The sequence below is a fragment of the Ptychodera flava genome, chromosome 10, assembly GCF_041260155.1.
Source record: "Ptychodera flava strain L36383 chromosome 10, AS_Pfla_20210202, whole genome shotgun sequence".
In the NCBI taxonomy this organism is placed as follows: domain Eukaryota; kingdom Metazoa; phylum Hemichordata; class Enteropneusta; family Ptychoderidae; genus Ptychodera; species Ptychodera flava.
Window position 1 is genome coordinate 36,113,168 of NC_091937.1, and position 17,541 is coordinate 36,130,708.

A 17,541-nucleotide genomic window follows, 5' to 3' on the forward strand; every position below is an offset into this window, starting at 1 on the left:
GTAAAGTGCAAGATTTAACCTTTTCACCACCATGGTTTGGCCCAAACCAATTGTTATCAACAGTGATTGTGGACCTGTTTACTGGGAATTGGGGGTGAACAGGTTAACGAACCCCCCTCAGGCTACATGTATTTCAGAAAATTCAATGAGCTATGCCATTGAAAATGAAGGTGCAATTCTGAAAGTCCAGGTGTTAAAAGCGATTTTTCAGCAATACAATTTAACATAAACTGTATTGTAAATGGCACTGGCCAGCAAAATAGGTTAGTGGTATCACAGTGTGTGAAGCAAGGACAGGCAAAACAGTTAGCTTTCTATTCCCTGGAAAGTCAAGTTGCAGGGTAAATATTTCTCCCAATAAGCTCCAGATAAGTACTCCCATGGGATGAAAGAAATTCTTTCTGGGGTTATTTCCATCTCCCCTGCAGTGTTACTGAATAGAAACAGAACTATATCATCAGAGATTTATCCATCATCAGTTTCAGACAGATTTGAATGTTTTTCACTTTTTTTGATTCCCTGACAGACTGTCTGAGTACTGTAGCTTTGGAAATGTTAATGGTTCACTGCCATGGTAAGAAATCCTGCAACATCCCGGCTACCACCACCAACTTTGGTGATCCCTGCCGACCCAATGTAGGAAAGTACCTAGATGTGGTGTACACATGTGGTAAGTTTACAACCTCAACCAGGCTGTACTTTCAACCCATCTTGATTGGAAGTAGCCAACATGTTATATTAAAAATCTATACTTTTCCAAACCAGCCCCAAAACTTGTGTTTTACGGACATAGTGAATCAGGTATGTGCTGATAGCAGACTGCTTCACTTAGCGATGTACTATAGGTCGAGGTTGGTTTATTCAAAAAGTGGAAGCTTAAAAAATTCCCCCTTGGTGCTGTTGCAGAAAATATTCACATAACTGGGAAGTAGAAAGCAAAAGTTTACATGGCCTGTTCATACACCCCGAAAATTTGCCAAATCTTGGAAAGTGAAGAAATATGCATACATTATTATTGTGCTCAATTTGTCCCTCCCCAAGATATAATGGTACATCCCTCATTTATACACAATATTTGCAGGAGTAGATTACTGAAGTTTGGAAGCACTTAACTTAATTGAAATAAATTTATTCAAAATGTTTGTCAGAAACAAATCTATATATTGAGAACAATTAAAATTTAAAGATCTCTGTGCGTATAATCCTCTGAACTGTTGACAATAATATTTACGGTATTCCTTTAATTCCCAACACAAATGACTGCTAACTGACCATCAATCAATGGCTATAATCAGATGTAAGAGCTAGAATCTGGATGCCAGGGTTGTGAAAAACATCTTTGAGTAATGTATGTGCTGACAATATGTACTGAAAGAGCAGTTTGTCATCTGATAAGGTGTTTTTGTACCTGTTTATATTTATCGTGTTTGATCACATAGGACTCGTGAAAAAACCCTTCATGGGTAGAACATAAGATAGAACGTAAAATTTAATTAAGTGTTGATGTAGTGCGGACAGTACAGTTTACCTTATCAAAGCAGTGTCCACTCTCAGTGAAATTTGAGATAAGAAAGTTGTATATAACATTTTACATATTACATATTATCATATACCTACATTCACGTGCCTGTGTAAAGCTATGGAAGGAAGCGCCCTCAGATCCGTGCATTTATTTTACGTATCACGCCCCGGCCCGGTGCCCAAATATGGGCAATCACGTGCATTTCTGAACTATCTCGATTCTGGTGGTATCTGCTAAAGTGCGGGCTGCGGGTTGCGGGTTGCGGGCTGCGGGTTGCGGGTTGCGGGCTGCGGGTTTTTAGAATTATGGCTAGATTTCTAATATATGTAATATGGCATTTAGTATATAAGAAATAAAACCTTTAGAAGGTGTCTATTATCAATAATCATGATCAGGTCTATCGTACAGTATCCCTTTTCCTGCCAAGTCCATATTTTCAACATCAGGTCAAGATGGTTAAAATTAATGAAACACAACATATTCCATATTGTGTATTTTAACATAATACTGTACATTTGAAGGCTGTTGAAAACAATATGCTGTAAAATTGATTTTTTGGACTAAAGATGCAATAACAGACCATACCAAGTGGGTGAAAATACGTCATGTTTCTGAAAAAAATCAAAATCTGCTAAACTAAAAGCGGCGATTCCGAGGACCAATTTATTTGTTCCGAGCTGCCTGGCCATCACAAATAATTTGGGATCTGAAATCACTTTTTTTTCTTGCCATGGATGTGAGTGAGAAATAATACCAGACTGACAAAAAAAATTCGCGCCTCGGAAATGTCGCCACTTATCGAGGAATGAAAATTGTTACATTTCTAGTATCAGGCCATAGGAAGTAATTCTTTGTAATGCATCTATTCACAATTCGGTTCTAGGGCAACACATACAGAAAATTAAACAATGCCTACTTAAATGCAATGTGTAAGGAAAGATTTGACTTCAAAAAGCGTAGATAGAAGTGTGTGTATTTAAATGCCGTGTATTTTTCATGAAATCTTTAAAAGAAAAAGACGTACGACAATGGACTTAGCTTACTTTGCCGTTTCGGTTCAACCGAGGTCACGACCACAGAGAACGACATTCCGCTAACATTTTACGCGAGAATTTCAGCGGGAAAACACGTCGGTGCGTTGACTTATTTTCAGGAATCGATCTAATAGGAATATTTTGGATGAGTTGTGTTCTGCAGCTCTCAATAATTGTGTATCTCCTAATATCATGAACATATTCTATGACTTGCACCTGCAGCATGATAGTCGCTCCATATGCATTTGATCCTGCGTGACTATGAAAAGTTTCCTAGGACTATTATCGTGTTCACCACAATAAAATAATTTTAAACGGCATTGAAAACGATTCTGAAAATTGTGCTTTTATCGGCGGTTGAACTAATCTGAAGTGTGAGAAGGGCATGGCATTCTATGAAAAAGTAACAAATTATCAGGCGTGTCGAGTTTCAACGAACCGAAGTTCATCTCCCACTTCATCTGTGCTGTCAACGATCCGAAACTTACTTTTAAACTATCCGTCCTAATCATTACATAAAAAGTTAATATAGCGAGTTGTTGTGAAATCTGTCTTGTGTTCATATTATTACTCATCCGTGTTCAGTCATATCATTTCGAAAGCTTCGATCGGCAGTGCGCTGTGCAACGGCGAATGTTGGATGGGAAATGGACTATTCTGACGTTGGTGGTGCTTTACCAGATGTAAGCTAAAATAACGGCATTATTCAAGAAGTTCACGGCTTTTATTCCATAAACAAATACATCTAGATACTATTTTAGCATTTATTCTATCTACTAGCGAAAATGATACCAAAAATCACACATTTTTTCATGCCCGCAACCCGCAGCCCGCAGCCCGCAACCCGCAGCCCGCAGCCCGCAACCCGCAAAATAGCGCATCCGGATTCTGGTTACTACGCGCATTGCTATCCGCAAACGTTCCATTTGTACACAAAGCAAGCGCGAGATTTTGAAAAACGTCTGCTCTAGTTGCGCGTGGCGACAGTGGAGGCGTGCAGGTGACATCGGCTTTTATTTCTAAATTCTAGTGAAATCCTGTGTATCCTAAGTGCGTGCCTGTTCAGTATTAATTACAAGAAACTGACATCACGTTATTGTCCTTCTTACACCTCGATTTCAGCCTTGATCTCTGTTGGTCACGTAATAGTACGCATATTGCTTTGTGCGTTCTAGAATTCTGCAGGTAAACAAATGACGTCATTATGTATGTCAATCCGCGACGGGAAGCGGCCATCGTATGGTGATGAATTTTTGATATCGCAGGCATTTTTATCTCCTAAACAATGTTGAATATTATGTAAACTACATATTTATCATTCCATAAGGTATATGATAAAACCTTTACGGCCCTGATACGGCTTTTGCGGCCCTTGGTCGTAGGGCGTACGGGCCCTCGCACGCTCGGGCCCTTCCGCCATACGACCTCGGGCCGCAAAAGCCGTATCAGGGCCGTAAAGATTATTCCCTTATATTTTCAAAGAAGTGTCCAGAAATTCCTGAATTGACTCAAAAGGTTGGCAGTTTCAACACTTAGTAGAGCACATGTACTTTATCAAAGTCATGATCACTGTGTTGTATAATTTTACTTTAGGCCATTTAAAGAAAATTCTTTGTTTGCCATCCTTGGATTTTTGAAAAACCTACCAGCCAGCCAAGGAAAAAGCAAACACAGACAAAAAACACAAGTGTATTAATATAAGCTCATTCTTTACCTGGTTTCCCTAGGAAAAAGAATATTTTCTATTTGTAATAGTGTTAACATTGTGTTCATTTTCTTCATTTTCTCTGAAAATCTACCAGCACGCGGACGGCAAACAAAGAATTTTATTTAGAGCGTCTAATAAAAAATTGTGATTCACTGCAGCCAAAGTTGCAAATGCGTTGTTATTCAAGTTACAGTAGAAAAAAGTCATTGACCTGAAAATGGTACACTGAAAACAGGTGTTAATGTTTTTGTGTTTAGTAAGTCTTGATAATGGTTTGCTAAAAATTAACCAAGCACGCAAATGTTATGGTGACCCTGTACTAGGAAAATGATGTACCTTACGGTACTTGAGGTTTGTGGTTTGGACGGTTATTATCTGTTAGCCTCATTTCTGTTACAGATGGCAAAAATTATGTCATTATTTTCATCATCTGTGTGTGAGTTGAGTTCGTACCTTCCTGTGTGCTTTCAGTTCGTCTGCATGTTTTAATTTCTAATGAATATCACTGATTTCTCAATATTATTCAAAATTTCAGAAAAATAATGTTTTATCACACTGTCAGCAGTTCCTTTAATGTTTTATGACACTGTCAAGAGTTCAGGCTTAATGTATCAACTCTCTTTATAAACCAGTAGTTGATACTCCCATGGAGGTTATAAATTTTGAGATTTGAAATATGATGCTGAGCATCTGAGTCAGCTGTGTTGTGTTTTTTTCTATCGTTTGCATAGAATTTGCAACTTGGCAGAGCATTCATCATTATTCTGATCGTAAATTTTACCAAAACATATGTTATCATTTTATAAAAAATTCCTTCTATTTTGTTTTTAAAAAATTAGTACTGATAATGTTCAGTGTTGTCACTAAAATTTGGTGACAAATACACATTTATTCATTTTAGTACAGAAATGCCAATGTTCAATCAGATGGCAAAAACTTAATCACTCTTCAGTTTCAAAATGAGACCAGCAAAGCATTGTGAACTTGAATTTGCCAGTTCAAAAATCCAACAACTTGAGGTGTATTCTGCCCTAATTACAACATTTCTGTTTCTATCTTTGACCACTAAGATTTACAACATTTCTGTTTCTATCGACTTAGATTTACAATAGATCATCCTCACTGATTTACCTCTATTAGTCGTGGCCATTTCAAAAACAGTAGCACGACGTCAACTTAAATCCTAACCCTAGGTGGTCTCTTCAGTTCTTGAATCTTTTGTAAATTTGCAATAAATAACACCTGCTTCAGTGATCACTGCAGGATAGTTTCAACTACCGAAACATCCAACGCAACATTCTGTCAATTGTCCCCCAAAATGTGATTGCAATAGGTACCAAATTGTCTACTGCTACTGTTGACCTGATTTGTACTTGAACCAATGAGAAATAGCTATAGTAGTATCATTTGCCACCATAACTTCACACAAATCTGGCACGCACATCTCTCCTTATTCTTTGTTTCACAAAAGAGTAGGGTCTGTCATCTGTAGAAGATGTTGGTGTTTTGCCCCCGGCAGTAATTTTGCTAAACACAGAACAACTCTTGAACAACGTTGTTTAATTATTACCCCCAGGGTGGATACCGCAATACCACAGACCTCTTTTTGTTCTCCTGACCGCAGTCTCATATATATTCTAGTCTTGACCACCCCAGTTGAGTCCATGATTTAGTAAAAAATTGCCCACAGTGAAATCACACATTTGATTATTTGACAGCGGTGATTTCACCCAGGTAAAGAGCTTAGTAAGCGTTTGCAAGTCAAACCAAATGAATAGTAATAAGTCATGTATGCAATGTTGACTTTTTTACTTAGTGGCGATTAGCCATATTTCAAGTCAACACGTTAGTTTTTTTTTTTCATTGCAAAAGTTCCGATCAAAGGCAAAGCCAGAGTTTGAATAAACTGAAGCCTTTCAGGGACCGAAGGTTATGGTTGGGTGAAACTACAAAGGGTTTCCAAACCCTTTGTTTAAAATAAACTGGGAAAATTGAGATCGCGCCAGACAGTGTTCTTAATCCCTCAAAGCTTCTGAATTCTTTCTTTTCCACTTCACAAAACACACCAACAATGTTTACAACTAATTCTTACAATTTTTTTAACTGGTATTTCCTTTGACTCAGCAGCTACCTCACTCTGCTCTGATCAAGGCTTAAGCCCATTTTGAACAACCAACAGACTTTGTGTATCTGGGTCAGTTTCTTTGAAAAGAACCTTTGATAAAAAAGAATTTGGGAAAGAGAGTGGACTTGTACGGGTCTACGCTGGCTGTCACTCAGTGGGCCAAATTAAACTGTTGTTGTACATACTCAAGAAGAATGTAAAGTTGATGTGTTCACGACGCAACTGTTAAGCTGCTTCTTGTGTTTTCATCTGAAGATTGTGAAGGTGAATTCCAGGGGGACAACTAAGCCAAATTTTGCCCAGAAATATTTTTTTCTTCAACATGTCTGGTATTACAGCCTCACAAAACACAATGTAATGTTTTGAACCAGTCCTGCAAATTTGCCATGGTCTTATTGTTAGATCCAAGTTTAATGAGTTCCACATTTGTTCAGTGATTGGTTGCCATACTAGGTGGACAGCACCATCAAAGGATTTGATCCACTCCATCAAATCTGGCTCTATTTTGGCACAGAATTTTTAAATCTAGACCTTAACTAGCATTAACAAATATAATCTTGATTTTTGTAATTTTATTGTATATTATCTTAATCGTGATGCCAAATCTTATCAGCAGAACTTTTCTAGTTTTCCTGGTCTTTTGACATTGCTCAGAGTTCAAAGGACAGTTTTGCCCTGATAAATATACACAAGATGAAGACAGACTCATCCTACAAAAATCCTCCAGCTGCATTAATATTCCTAAGTAACCAAATATTGCTTTTGGTTTTGAGAAGATTAAAACAGAAAGCTTTGATGCTTTCATACCATTTTTCTGCAGATGTGCAACTGTACCATAGAAAACAATAGGATTGATTCAAACTATGGTGGTAAAAGGGTTCATATAGTTGGGTGCTCTTTCCAATGTATATTTACAAACAAGTGGTAAAGTATACACTTACCAACAAGTAGTAAAGTGTACACTGCCCACAAGTGGTAAATGTACACTTACTAACAAGTGGTAAAGTGTACACTTACGAACAAGTGGTAAAGTGTACACAGCCCACAAGTGGTAAATGTACACTTACTAACAAGTGGTAAAGTGTACACTTACGAACAAGTGGTAAAGTGTACACAGCCCACAAGTGGTACATGTACACTTACGAACAAGTGGTAAAGTGTACACTTACCCACAAGTGGTAAAGTGTACAGTATCCACAAGTGGTAAAGTGTACACTTACCCACAAGTGGTAAAGTGTTCAGTATATCCACAAGTGGTAAAGTGTACACTTACCAAAACAGTAAAGTGTAGTCCATTACCAAGTTGGTAAAGTGTACCTTACCAACAAGTGGTAAAGTACACTTACCAACAAATGGTAAGGTTTACACTTACCCGCAAGTGGTAAAGTGTACATGCACCCAATAGTGGTAAAGCGTACACTTATACCCACAAGTGGTAAAGTGTACACTTACCAACAAGTGGTAAAGTGTACAAATACCAACAAGTGGTAAAGCGTTCACTTACCCACAAGTGGTAAAGTGTATATGCACCCAATTGTGGTACACGTATGATTTTAGCTAACGTATTCCTTGGCCAAGACAGATTTAGACTAGATTCTATAAGTTTATGTTATGTTTCTTCATTGATTGTCTGAAGTTTAAGAATGTCAGTGCATTAGTTCTGGCAACAAACACCTTTCAAAATAAGGTACCTGGATTTTAAATGTCAAAAAATGTGAAAGCTCTGAAGAGATCCAACCATTCCAGTACCTAGCCAGTCACAGCCAGTATAATAGGCCTGAAATTTGGCAAGCCGCATTGCTTATGATTTCATTACTATGCAATCATAGAGACTGAAAACACAAATGTTTATGGTCAAAATATTTGTTGTACTTGTAGTGAAAATTACATCATGTCACACATTATTGGCCTGTACTTCTTAGTTCATTCTTATCTCTGATATGACACCCCGTGGACCGGTAGGATAAAACCATATAGTGATGTTGTTAGGGGTGCACATAAAAGCTGCAGAAATGTGGCCAGTGATTCTTGCGGACGCATTGTTTGTCCACACAAATACCAGCACATCTGAGAAGAGCATGAGCTCTATATCTTGCAGCCAGGATTTACTATTAGCCCTTGGAGCTCTGCACTTTTTCCCACCAAAATCTGAATGCAATATTTTACCAGTTTTTATGAATTTTTCTCTTATTCGTTTAAAAATTTTGGACCAAATGGACATCACACTTCATCGGCTCAAGTTTTTTATCAGAATGTTGGCAAAAACCTCAAAAAAATTGACTGGAGCATATTTTATAAAGGCAACAAAAACTGACTTTGGCGCTCAAAGGTTTAACATTTATTATAATTCATAATATTTCAGATATGACAAAATAAGCCAGGAACAAAAACAAAGATCGTCTCAGAGTAGCATATTTAGTTTGATGAATTCTCTTATCTATTATACCTGTATTATTATCTAAATATAGTTTGTCTTCAGTTTATTTTTCTCAGAATATATACATAAGTTTGATTTAGTTGTCAGCCATTAGAAATGCCTATCTTTGTTCTTAGTTTACTCAGAACAAATATTTTGATCCAAATTTATCATATGTATCATTTTGCTTGGCAGTAGTTGTATTTTAAAGTTGAAAAATAACATCCACTCAGCCGTTAGATTAATGGCATGGACGTCACCTGCACTGCTGTTTTCATGGCAGCTTGCCCAATTCAACGCATGCAGTTATTTTCACTGGCGCCCAGCATGGCCTTTTGCCACAAGCGAGATAAAAACCCACCAATGACGTAGCCTGCAATCTCTTTTGGGAGTTCCGACAACACATACATATACACAGGCAGTTGAAATATCAACACAGTGTCGATCTGAAATCTCGTAAACTTTAATCAACCATCTTCATGACATAGCTCACATTTCTGGACATACCTCACTTATCTCCTTGGTTGTGAATCCTACCAAGACTGATTCAACTAACAGTTTGTAAGGTGAGATAAATTTAAACTCTTGACAGAGAAATTTTGTTCAAGCCGGACAGTTTTACCCTGATGGGGTCAGGTGCACTGATTAGCATACTGATGGTGTTGCATGGGCAGCATGAGTTGTGCCTGGCCTAAAAGTTATTAGTATAGAAAAAATACATTAACAAATATTGCAACTTTCAGATATGTTTCCAAACTTTCGCAGTAAGTTTGTCAAAAATCATGATTTTTAGATTAATTGCTGTTTTAGCAGTAATTTAGCAGTAAATACAGCTTTGATATCAGACTCTAAGTGAGCATGTTTTATAGACTAACAAAGTTCAAATTACCACATAGTTGCAAATGTAGTGATGAAGAGAGTTTTAGAAATTATATGGGACTATAACCAATAGCATGGGTGGCATTACATCATGGTAATATTGTGTTTTGTATTGAATAGTAATTGTAATCTTGTACAGATAAATGATAATTTGTGTGCAAATTTTCACAACTAATAATTTTAATTAAAGTTAAATTGTAACATTTAAAGTTAATCACATCCATGGTTTAATGAATATGCGTGATTAGTGAGGATGGATTCATTAATAATTATTAGGGGAGGAACGTTAATGGTTTACATTTGATAGCTGCTGCATGAAATTTGTTACAAGAAAACTGTAACCTTTTTGAAGTGTGCTGGTCCCAAATCAACACAGAAATCTGAAGGGTCATACCAAAAAACGTTTTTCAAATGGAGGGGGAGGGTTAATCTTTTTATTGTACCTGATGTATGAATAGTAATTATCTTGGAGTGCATGCTCATAAATTATATTTGAGTTCAATTGAGTGGAAATGCTTGCTATTTGAGATGTTGAAAAAATCACTTAAATTCTTACTGACCCTAGCACTGCCTATTGTAGGCTTTGAGTGCGTGTTCATAAGTGATTGGCAAGTTCCATGGAAAGGAAATGCTTGGGTGTTTTTGAGATGGTGGAAGAAAAAATCACTGAAATTCTTTCCAACAATATCACCATCCAGCATGTATTGACTCAGCCATTCCATTCATACTTTCCAAGGCTTCCTCTGTTTAAAATCAACGGAGGGGTCGAGTTTCAAAGCCAACCAACTGAGCAGAAAAGGTGATTTTGTCAACAATGCGAGTCGGAACTCAATCCCCAGAATTACTGACTGTTGTGACACAAAAGTCAGGGAGATGGCTTTAGCATAGGGGTTAACAAATAGACTTGAAAATTCCAAGTGATGTGGATTTAGCTCCATTCTGGGCAGGAAATGATGTGTCACAAAGGGACAAAAAGTCAACTCTCTGAGAAAAAACTCAGTGAAAATAGCTTTAGTATGACAGAAAAGCCTGGATTGATCATGAAGAACTCTAAATACAGTTATGCAAATCCATGGATAAAGTGCAGTAGATTTACGTCAGTTTGCTATTGTGACAACTTTGACAGTTTTCTTCAATTCCAATAAATGTGATTTGCATTGGCTTTCATAGAATGAAAAGTTCTGTCTTGTCTTTGTGTAGTATTGGCACTTGACTGCATGGCTCTACTACAAACCTATTCATTCATAAACCCACGACTGCATTCCAGTTTTGGGGAAAGATTTCGAGCCATTATTACTTCTTCGATTTTCCGTGGGAGTAAGTCAACATGACTGTTTGCTAGACTAGTTGACTTCTCGCTCTCTGTGCAAGCAGTTTTTCTTGTGGTCTAAATGATGGATTTTGTGAAGTTTGACCGGGGCTTCTGTTTTGGGTGAACATGCAATCAATAAAGCATGGTGGGGTGAGACTTTAATGCCTCGCAAATCACAGTTTCTTCACACTTTTATGGAATCACAAAAACTTTGCTTCCAACTGATGTCTCTTTAGCACACACAGTGTGCTCTCTGACACTGACACCCAATCTTTGCAATGATACTCTCTCTGCCATTATTAATCAAGACTATTAAGACACACTTACATGCTGACCATCATGGAAGTCTGTCTGTAGCACTGTATGTTGGCCTCTGTATGACCTTGCCCCCCATAAAGTCCTCTAGTTTCATTCAAATTATGCTTGTAGAAATATCCGTATTGAATTATCAATCTTATCTCACTTGATTGTTTATCTAGGATTGCTTAAATTCTCTTTTATTATAAAGTTTCCATATTTTAGTGAAAATATTAATTGCTATAATGATTCATGAACCAAGAATGCATATTCGATCAATTTTCAGTTTTGTTCGCAGTCATGATTTCTCATCCCCCTTTCTTATCTTTACAAACGCTTCCACCCCTGTTTTGCAAGTGCATGAGTCGCGTCATATCACTGAAAACATTCAGCATAAACTAAAGTCACCAAGTCAAGAGGGTAAGGTGTACACAGCATATACCTTAGGAAATAGTAGTACTTGAGTTACATAAGTTATCTGTGAATGTTATTTTGTATTTTCCAGTTTCCAGGAGGATCCTCCGTAAACCCAGAAAGTACCACAGCCTACCAGAAATATCTGGATTACCAAGCTACTTATCAAAGCCGGGGACAAGTTTCTACGATTTGACATCAATATCACCTCTGATGCCAGCCATCATGACAGAGGAAAGTCCATTGGGTGAGTGTGTGAGAAAATTTGCTTCCTTTATGAATGAAATGATATCCGTGAAAACAAGAAATATTAGCAGTGAGTACTTGTGGCTAGTATTTCACGTTGTTTTAACGCCTCACTAATCACAGTAGAGACAGCCACTACTGGCTCTACATTCCAAGGTATGTCTAAATCAACCACAACATAGATCTTAGAGTATCTAAGAAATATTATCAGCGAGTATTTGCGGCTGGTATTTCACTTTGTTTTAGCGTCTCACTAATCATGGTAGAAACAGCCTCTACTGGCCATGTCAAGGTATGTCAGAATCAACCGCAACACAGATCTATCTGATAACTTGAGAGTATTTAAGATATGTTTGACACTTCAATAATGCTCTGAAGGAGTAATCTTGAAGTCAAACATTCTTCTAAGGCATGCCAACACGTCAAGACAGATCAAGACTGAGTGCAGATCTTCACGTGTCATGAAGTCACAACCTCTTTAAAAATTATAATATGCTGGGAGGAATGAGTGATAGATCACGTAACATCATACAACTTTTAATGTCTGAGTCATAGTTGTCAGGCAAAGTGTGAGAAATGCAAGATGAAATTTTTGAAAATATTTGTCCCATGTGAAAAGAGCTATTTGCAGAAATAAAACGTGACAACGTGATAAAAATTCAAACGGTTTGAGGTAAAGTTTCCAAGAATGCAGTATAATATTGAAAGGATAGTTTCTACAAATACTGTAACAACACCATTTCATAGACATTTTGTCAAAATTATGTCAAAAGTTTTATGACAATTTTGTCAAAAATTTTAGATACCAAATGTAATGATCAATAGAAAAGATTTAACCCTTTGAGCACCTAAGTCAATTTTTGTCGCCCTTATAAAATATACCCCAGTCAATTTTTTCAGAATTTTACCAAAATTTTGATAAAAAACTGTAGCCAATGAAACATGATGTCCATTTTGTCCAAAATTATTGAGACTCACAGAAAAATTCATAAACATTGGTAAAATGTTGCACTGAAATTTTGGTGGGAAAAATTACAGCACTCAAAGGGTGAAAGTAATTTTTTTCCATTCCCTGAAGTAGAAGTTGTTGTCACGCCAAATGTCAAAGTGAACACTCTAGTCTCAACTGAGTATGTGAAGTATGTTGGAGGGAAAAGGATGGAGGATAGGACATTGCCGGCAGTGAATGATACACCTAGCACAAATATTGCATAACCTGATATTCTGTTTATTTTTAATTATTGCAGATTTGGTAGCTGAAGAAAATTCAACGTTAACAGTGACAGAGGCAATCATAAAATCTGGATACAATGTTACATCATCAAATGAATTGATTGGTCCAGCCCCAGTCAATGAAATGCGACCACTTGGACTGGCATCTGATATCATGTCAACTATGGGCTTTATAAAGTGTAAGTATTTACTGATATCATGTCAACTATGGGTTTTATAAAGTGTAAGTATTGACATATATCATGTCAACTATGGGCTTTATAAAGTGTAAGTATTGACTGATATCATGTCAACTATGGGCTTTATAAAGTGTAAGTATTGACTGATATCATGTCAACTATGGGCTTTATAAAGTGTAAGTATTGACTGCTATCATGTCAACTATGGGCTTTATAAAGTGTAAGTATTGACTGATATCATGTCAACTATGGGCTTTATAAAGTGTATTCACTGATATCATGTCAACTATGGGCTTTATAAAGTGTAAGTATTGAATGATATCATGTCAACTATGGGCTTTATAAAGTGTAAGTATTGACTTATATCATGTCAACCATGGGCTTTATAAAGTGTAAGTATTGAATGATATCATGTCAACTATGGGCTTTATAAAGTATAAGTATTTACTGATAATTGAAAGGCAATGCTGTTTATGACACCAAAGACAACGATCATATTTACCATTTGGCTGAAATTATGTCATGTTCAAAGTGTAAACTTAGCAACTATCATATCAATGTAATTATTTTATTTTCATGCATCCACTTGCCATATGGAAGGAAGATTAGCATCTGAACAGCCATAGATTATTCTAAAGAAATGTCAAGTATGAAATCTAAGTTTGCAGAAATACATCATATGAATACTAATTATTAATTGTGCATTGCTATTGGTTGACTGCTGTTTTGGCATAATGCAAATTATTGCCAGGAAAACAAAAGAATTTCAAAGACCCTTCTGCAGTAATGTACACCAAAATTTATGGACAATTAACTGTCAGTTGACACAAAAGAGTACAGAGGTTTATTGACCATAGTTATATAGTGCACAATTTTAGGCCCATGAGTATTATTCACTGGTAATTTTTTTTTTTGAAGTTGAGTTGTATACTCATGCAAGACTAACTAATCATTGGACAGATTGTCTATCTATGAATTGTTCGATGTAATAAAACTGACGCTTGTCGTTGTAAGTCACAACAGGCTGTTCAAGCATCATGTAATTAATCTTGCACATCTTCCATATGCAAATAGACTAATAGCACAGGACATTGCTTTGAATGTGTTATATTATTTTATTAACAATGAACTCTTTCAGGCCTGACTTTCTGGTAACTTTCCAGATCTGCGTAGCAGCCCCTATAGAGGTTTAGGCCTTACGGGATTAAAACCTGGAAGTAGTCCTTGGCAGAGGGACTTTATTAAACTACTAGATGTTAAATTTAATTTTATTAAATTATTAAAATGATCAAAATCCTTCAAGATACAAATTTATTTTTTCATTTCAAATAGAATGAACATTTTCATTTCAAGAGCACAAAAATGTGACAAATGCTGATAGTTCTGGATAGTGCCCTCAACGTCCATGTATTATGCATACATTTGTTTTTATGCCATCTGATTGCTATATGCATTTACATACAAAATTTTGTGCAATATTTTTTTTTAGCAAGTTTGATAGGATGACAGCATGGTCTTGGTTGGCATTTATTTAATTTATCTTTTGATCCTACTCTCTACATTCATTTAAAGCTGATAAGCTTCTTGCTTAGTGCTAGATAAAATGATTAACAATTAAAGGTTATTGAATAGACATGTAACAAGATTATTTTCCTTGTTTCATTGCTCTAAAATTTCCTTGACATGCAGTAGTGAAGAGAAATTATAGTAAGTTTCGGTAAAAATTGATGTTTTCAAGGTGAGTCTAAAAACAACCTTACAATTCTTCATGTAAATATTAAAGGTGTTCTTTGAATTTTTCAGCACACAAGAAAGAAGTTATATTATACATGGCTATAGCGGTGTGTATTGGAATCGCGTTGTTCTTTGCAATGGTAGTCATTGACCTTGCGTGGAAAAATAGAAAAATGAAGTTAAAAGCAAAAAAGAAAGAACAAAAAGAAGGTAAGATTTGCTTTGTTATCTATTCACAGTGCTTTTTAATACACACAATGGTTCGGAAAATCATCCAAAATATTGCATTTGCCTGAATAATTTAACGGTAAAAAGTTTCACCCAAGAGTTGGTTTCTGTATCATTGGAAAAAGCAGGTACAAATTCTTTCTATAGGATGAATGTTTTAGTATAACATCCAGGAACGAGCAGCATACAGCCATTAACCAAGTCCTTAACTGGACTTAATGAAATTTACATTACTAACAAGGACCAAGGTTAGGCATTGAATTTCTACTCAACAGTGAAATGTCACTTTGCAGGCTGTGTTTTTTTTCTCTCCTTGACAGACCAGTGCTATGAGTTTCTAGTTGTCAGTTTTATCAGAACAATGACAGTACACTGATAAAACATGATACTGAAAGACTCTTCAGATATTTTCATTGTCATTCCTGCAAATATTCCAATACTGACATTTCTATTTTTGTTTTGCCACAAAAAAGTCGTCTCCCTTCCACCGAAAAATGAAGAAGAAGAAGAAGAAGAGGACGAGGAAGATAGCCTTTCTCCTGCAATGCATAACCATGTACAAAACCGTGACAATGAAGAGAGATACGACTCACTTCGCCGATATTATATGCAGGAGAGAGACAGAGACAGTATGGAGATACTCCAATACAACAGCAGAGTTGACATGAGTATTGGAAGCGGGAACACACTGCCAACCTCACGGAATGTCAATAACAACTACACCAGGACACTACCCACGCTCAGGGAGCTCAATGCGTACTACAACAGCCCCAGCCGAAAATATGCGTACACGCGAGACCGGGGTATGTATGGCACCCTGCCAAGTGAGGATTATTTCAGGAACTCGCATCACACGTTTAGCGGGAATGTAAGGACAGACAGGTTGTGGAGCAAAAACAGCAGAGACTCTCCTCCATCGCCAAATTCAGTGACTTTTAGGGATCGAAGCGGAAGCCAGCTATCCTCATCAACAGTGCCAGCAATTAATTACAACTCAAGACCTTATGTATATGTGCAACCTTGCAATTCAACGATTGAATTTTCTACAGAAATCTGAAAAAAAATTGAAAGAAAGACTCCCACTACTTATTTCTTAACCAGAGGAAACTTCTGTGTTGTCAGTCTGTTTGGATGCCACATTGCCCAGATTACACATTGAGGTCATTTGTCTGTCTGTATGCAAAATACATTTTGAGGTTATTGCCCTTATAATACTATTGTCAGTGTCGTGATACTTTCAAACAGATGAGAGAAAAGTTTTCATGGCTCGTGGAGTTTCTGAATGGCTGCTTTAATGACTGGTATTTTTCTGGCTCACAGAACCAGCTAATTTTTTACGCTCTGCGAACTCTACTTTTCCACTGATTTGCTCTCATTTGAATTCACGTGTACACTGCTCTGATAGTCAGGCACTCTGACATATGATTTGCATATGTCATGTTGACATGCTTGTGTGAATCTTGACAGTGATTGTACAACATCTCTCATCTTGGAAGATTTCGAATCATGCTTTATCAATTTATTCATTGACGTGCCAATCAACTCGGTAAGGTTTCAAAATTTTCTGATCAGAAAATTTTAAAAATTTTGATCTGAGCGTCGTTGTCGCCATCGCCGTCGACATTGATGGCAAACAGAATCCACTGAAAACTATCACCCTTCTGACTGGACAGATAATTGTGATATCATGTGAAATCAAACATGCTAAAATAAACCCTTTGCTGTTGTGGCTTCCATTCTCACATCCCCAGGAATCTTATGGTAAGGTGCAATTTGTTCACAAGGTTTTTGAAATAGATAGGTCGATATTCACAGAGGTAGGTACCTATGCCAGCTTTGAGTATAATGGTTGCATTTTGTTTTGTCGTTTTGCTCTAAAACCTGTTTGTAGGAATGGCTATCAAAAGAGATCTTTCCACAGCTCATTATCAGTAAATTTTGAGAAATGAAGTGTTCAAATGTGAAGAAACTCCATTTTGGAGTTTGTACTCATTTATGATGCCATGGCCAAAGTTTACATTGCATTTTAAACTCTGTGACAACTTGCCAACACAGAATTCTCAGAAACTACCTCAGGGATTTTTTGAAAAAATATTTTAAGATACCTTTATTCAACTTCTAAATGTTCTTTGTAACCAAAGCCAAAATAAATGTTTGATACTTTTATCAAATTACACCCTTCCACCTTATGCTAAATGTTCAGTTTTTGAACCT

At 36.7% G+C, this 17,541-nt stretch overlaps 3 protein-coding genes across 4 annotated transcripts in view; 2 read left to right on the plus strand and 1 right to left on the minus strand.

The window, feature by feature from the left end:
• The window catches only part of LOC139142666 (protein eva-1 homolog C-like), a 66,263-nt gene extending 49,385 nt beyond the window's left edge, over positions 1-16,878 (plus strand). For both annotated transcript variants that reach the window (XM_070712718.1, XM_070712717.1), the window contains 5 exons: positions 527-670; positions 11,799-11,954; positions 13,201-13,365; positions 15,169-15,309; positions 15,801-16,878. In XM_070712718.1, the coding sequence (XP_070568819.1) occupies positions 527-670; positions 11,799-11,954; positions 13,201-13,365; positions 15,169-15,309; positions 15,801-16,384 (1,190 nt within the window). In that variant the 3' untranslated portion in view covers positions 16,385-16,878. The remainder of the gene's footprint in view (positions 1-526; positions 671-11,798; positions 11,955-13,200; positions 13,366-15,168; positions 15,310-15,800) is intronic.
• Positions 1-17,541, minus strand: part of LOC139142665 (zinc finger-containing ubiquitin peptidase 1-like) — a 470,199-nt gene that overhangs the window by 398,856 nt on the left and 53,802 nt on the right. The gene's annotated exons all lie outside the window — the stretch shown is intronic.
• LOC139142671 (protein disulfide-isomerase 1-like) overlaps positions 1-17,541 on the plus strand; it is a 272,131-nt gene that overhangs the window by 28,518 nt on the left and 226,072 nt on the right. The window lies entirely within an intron of this gene.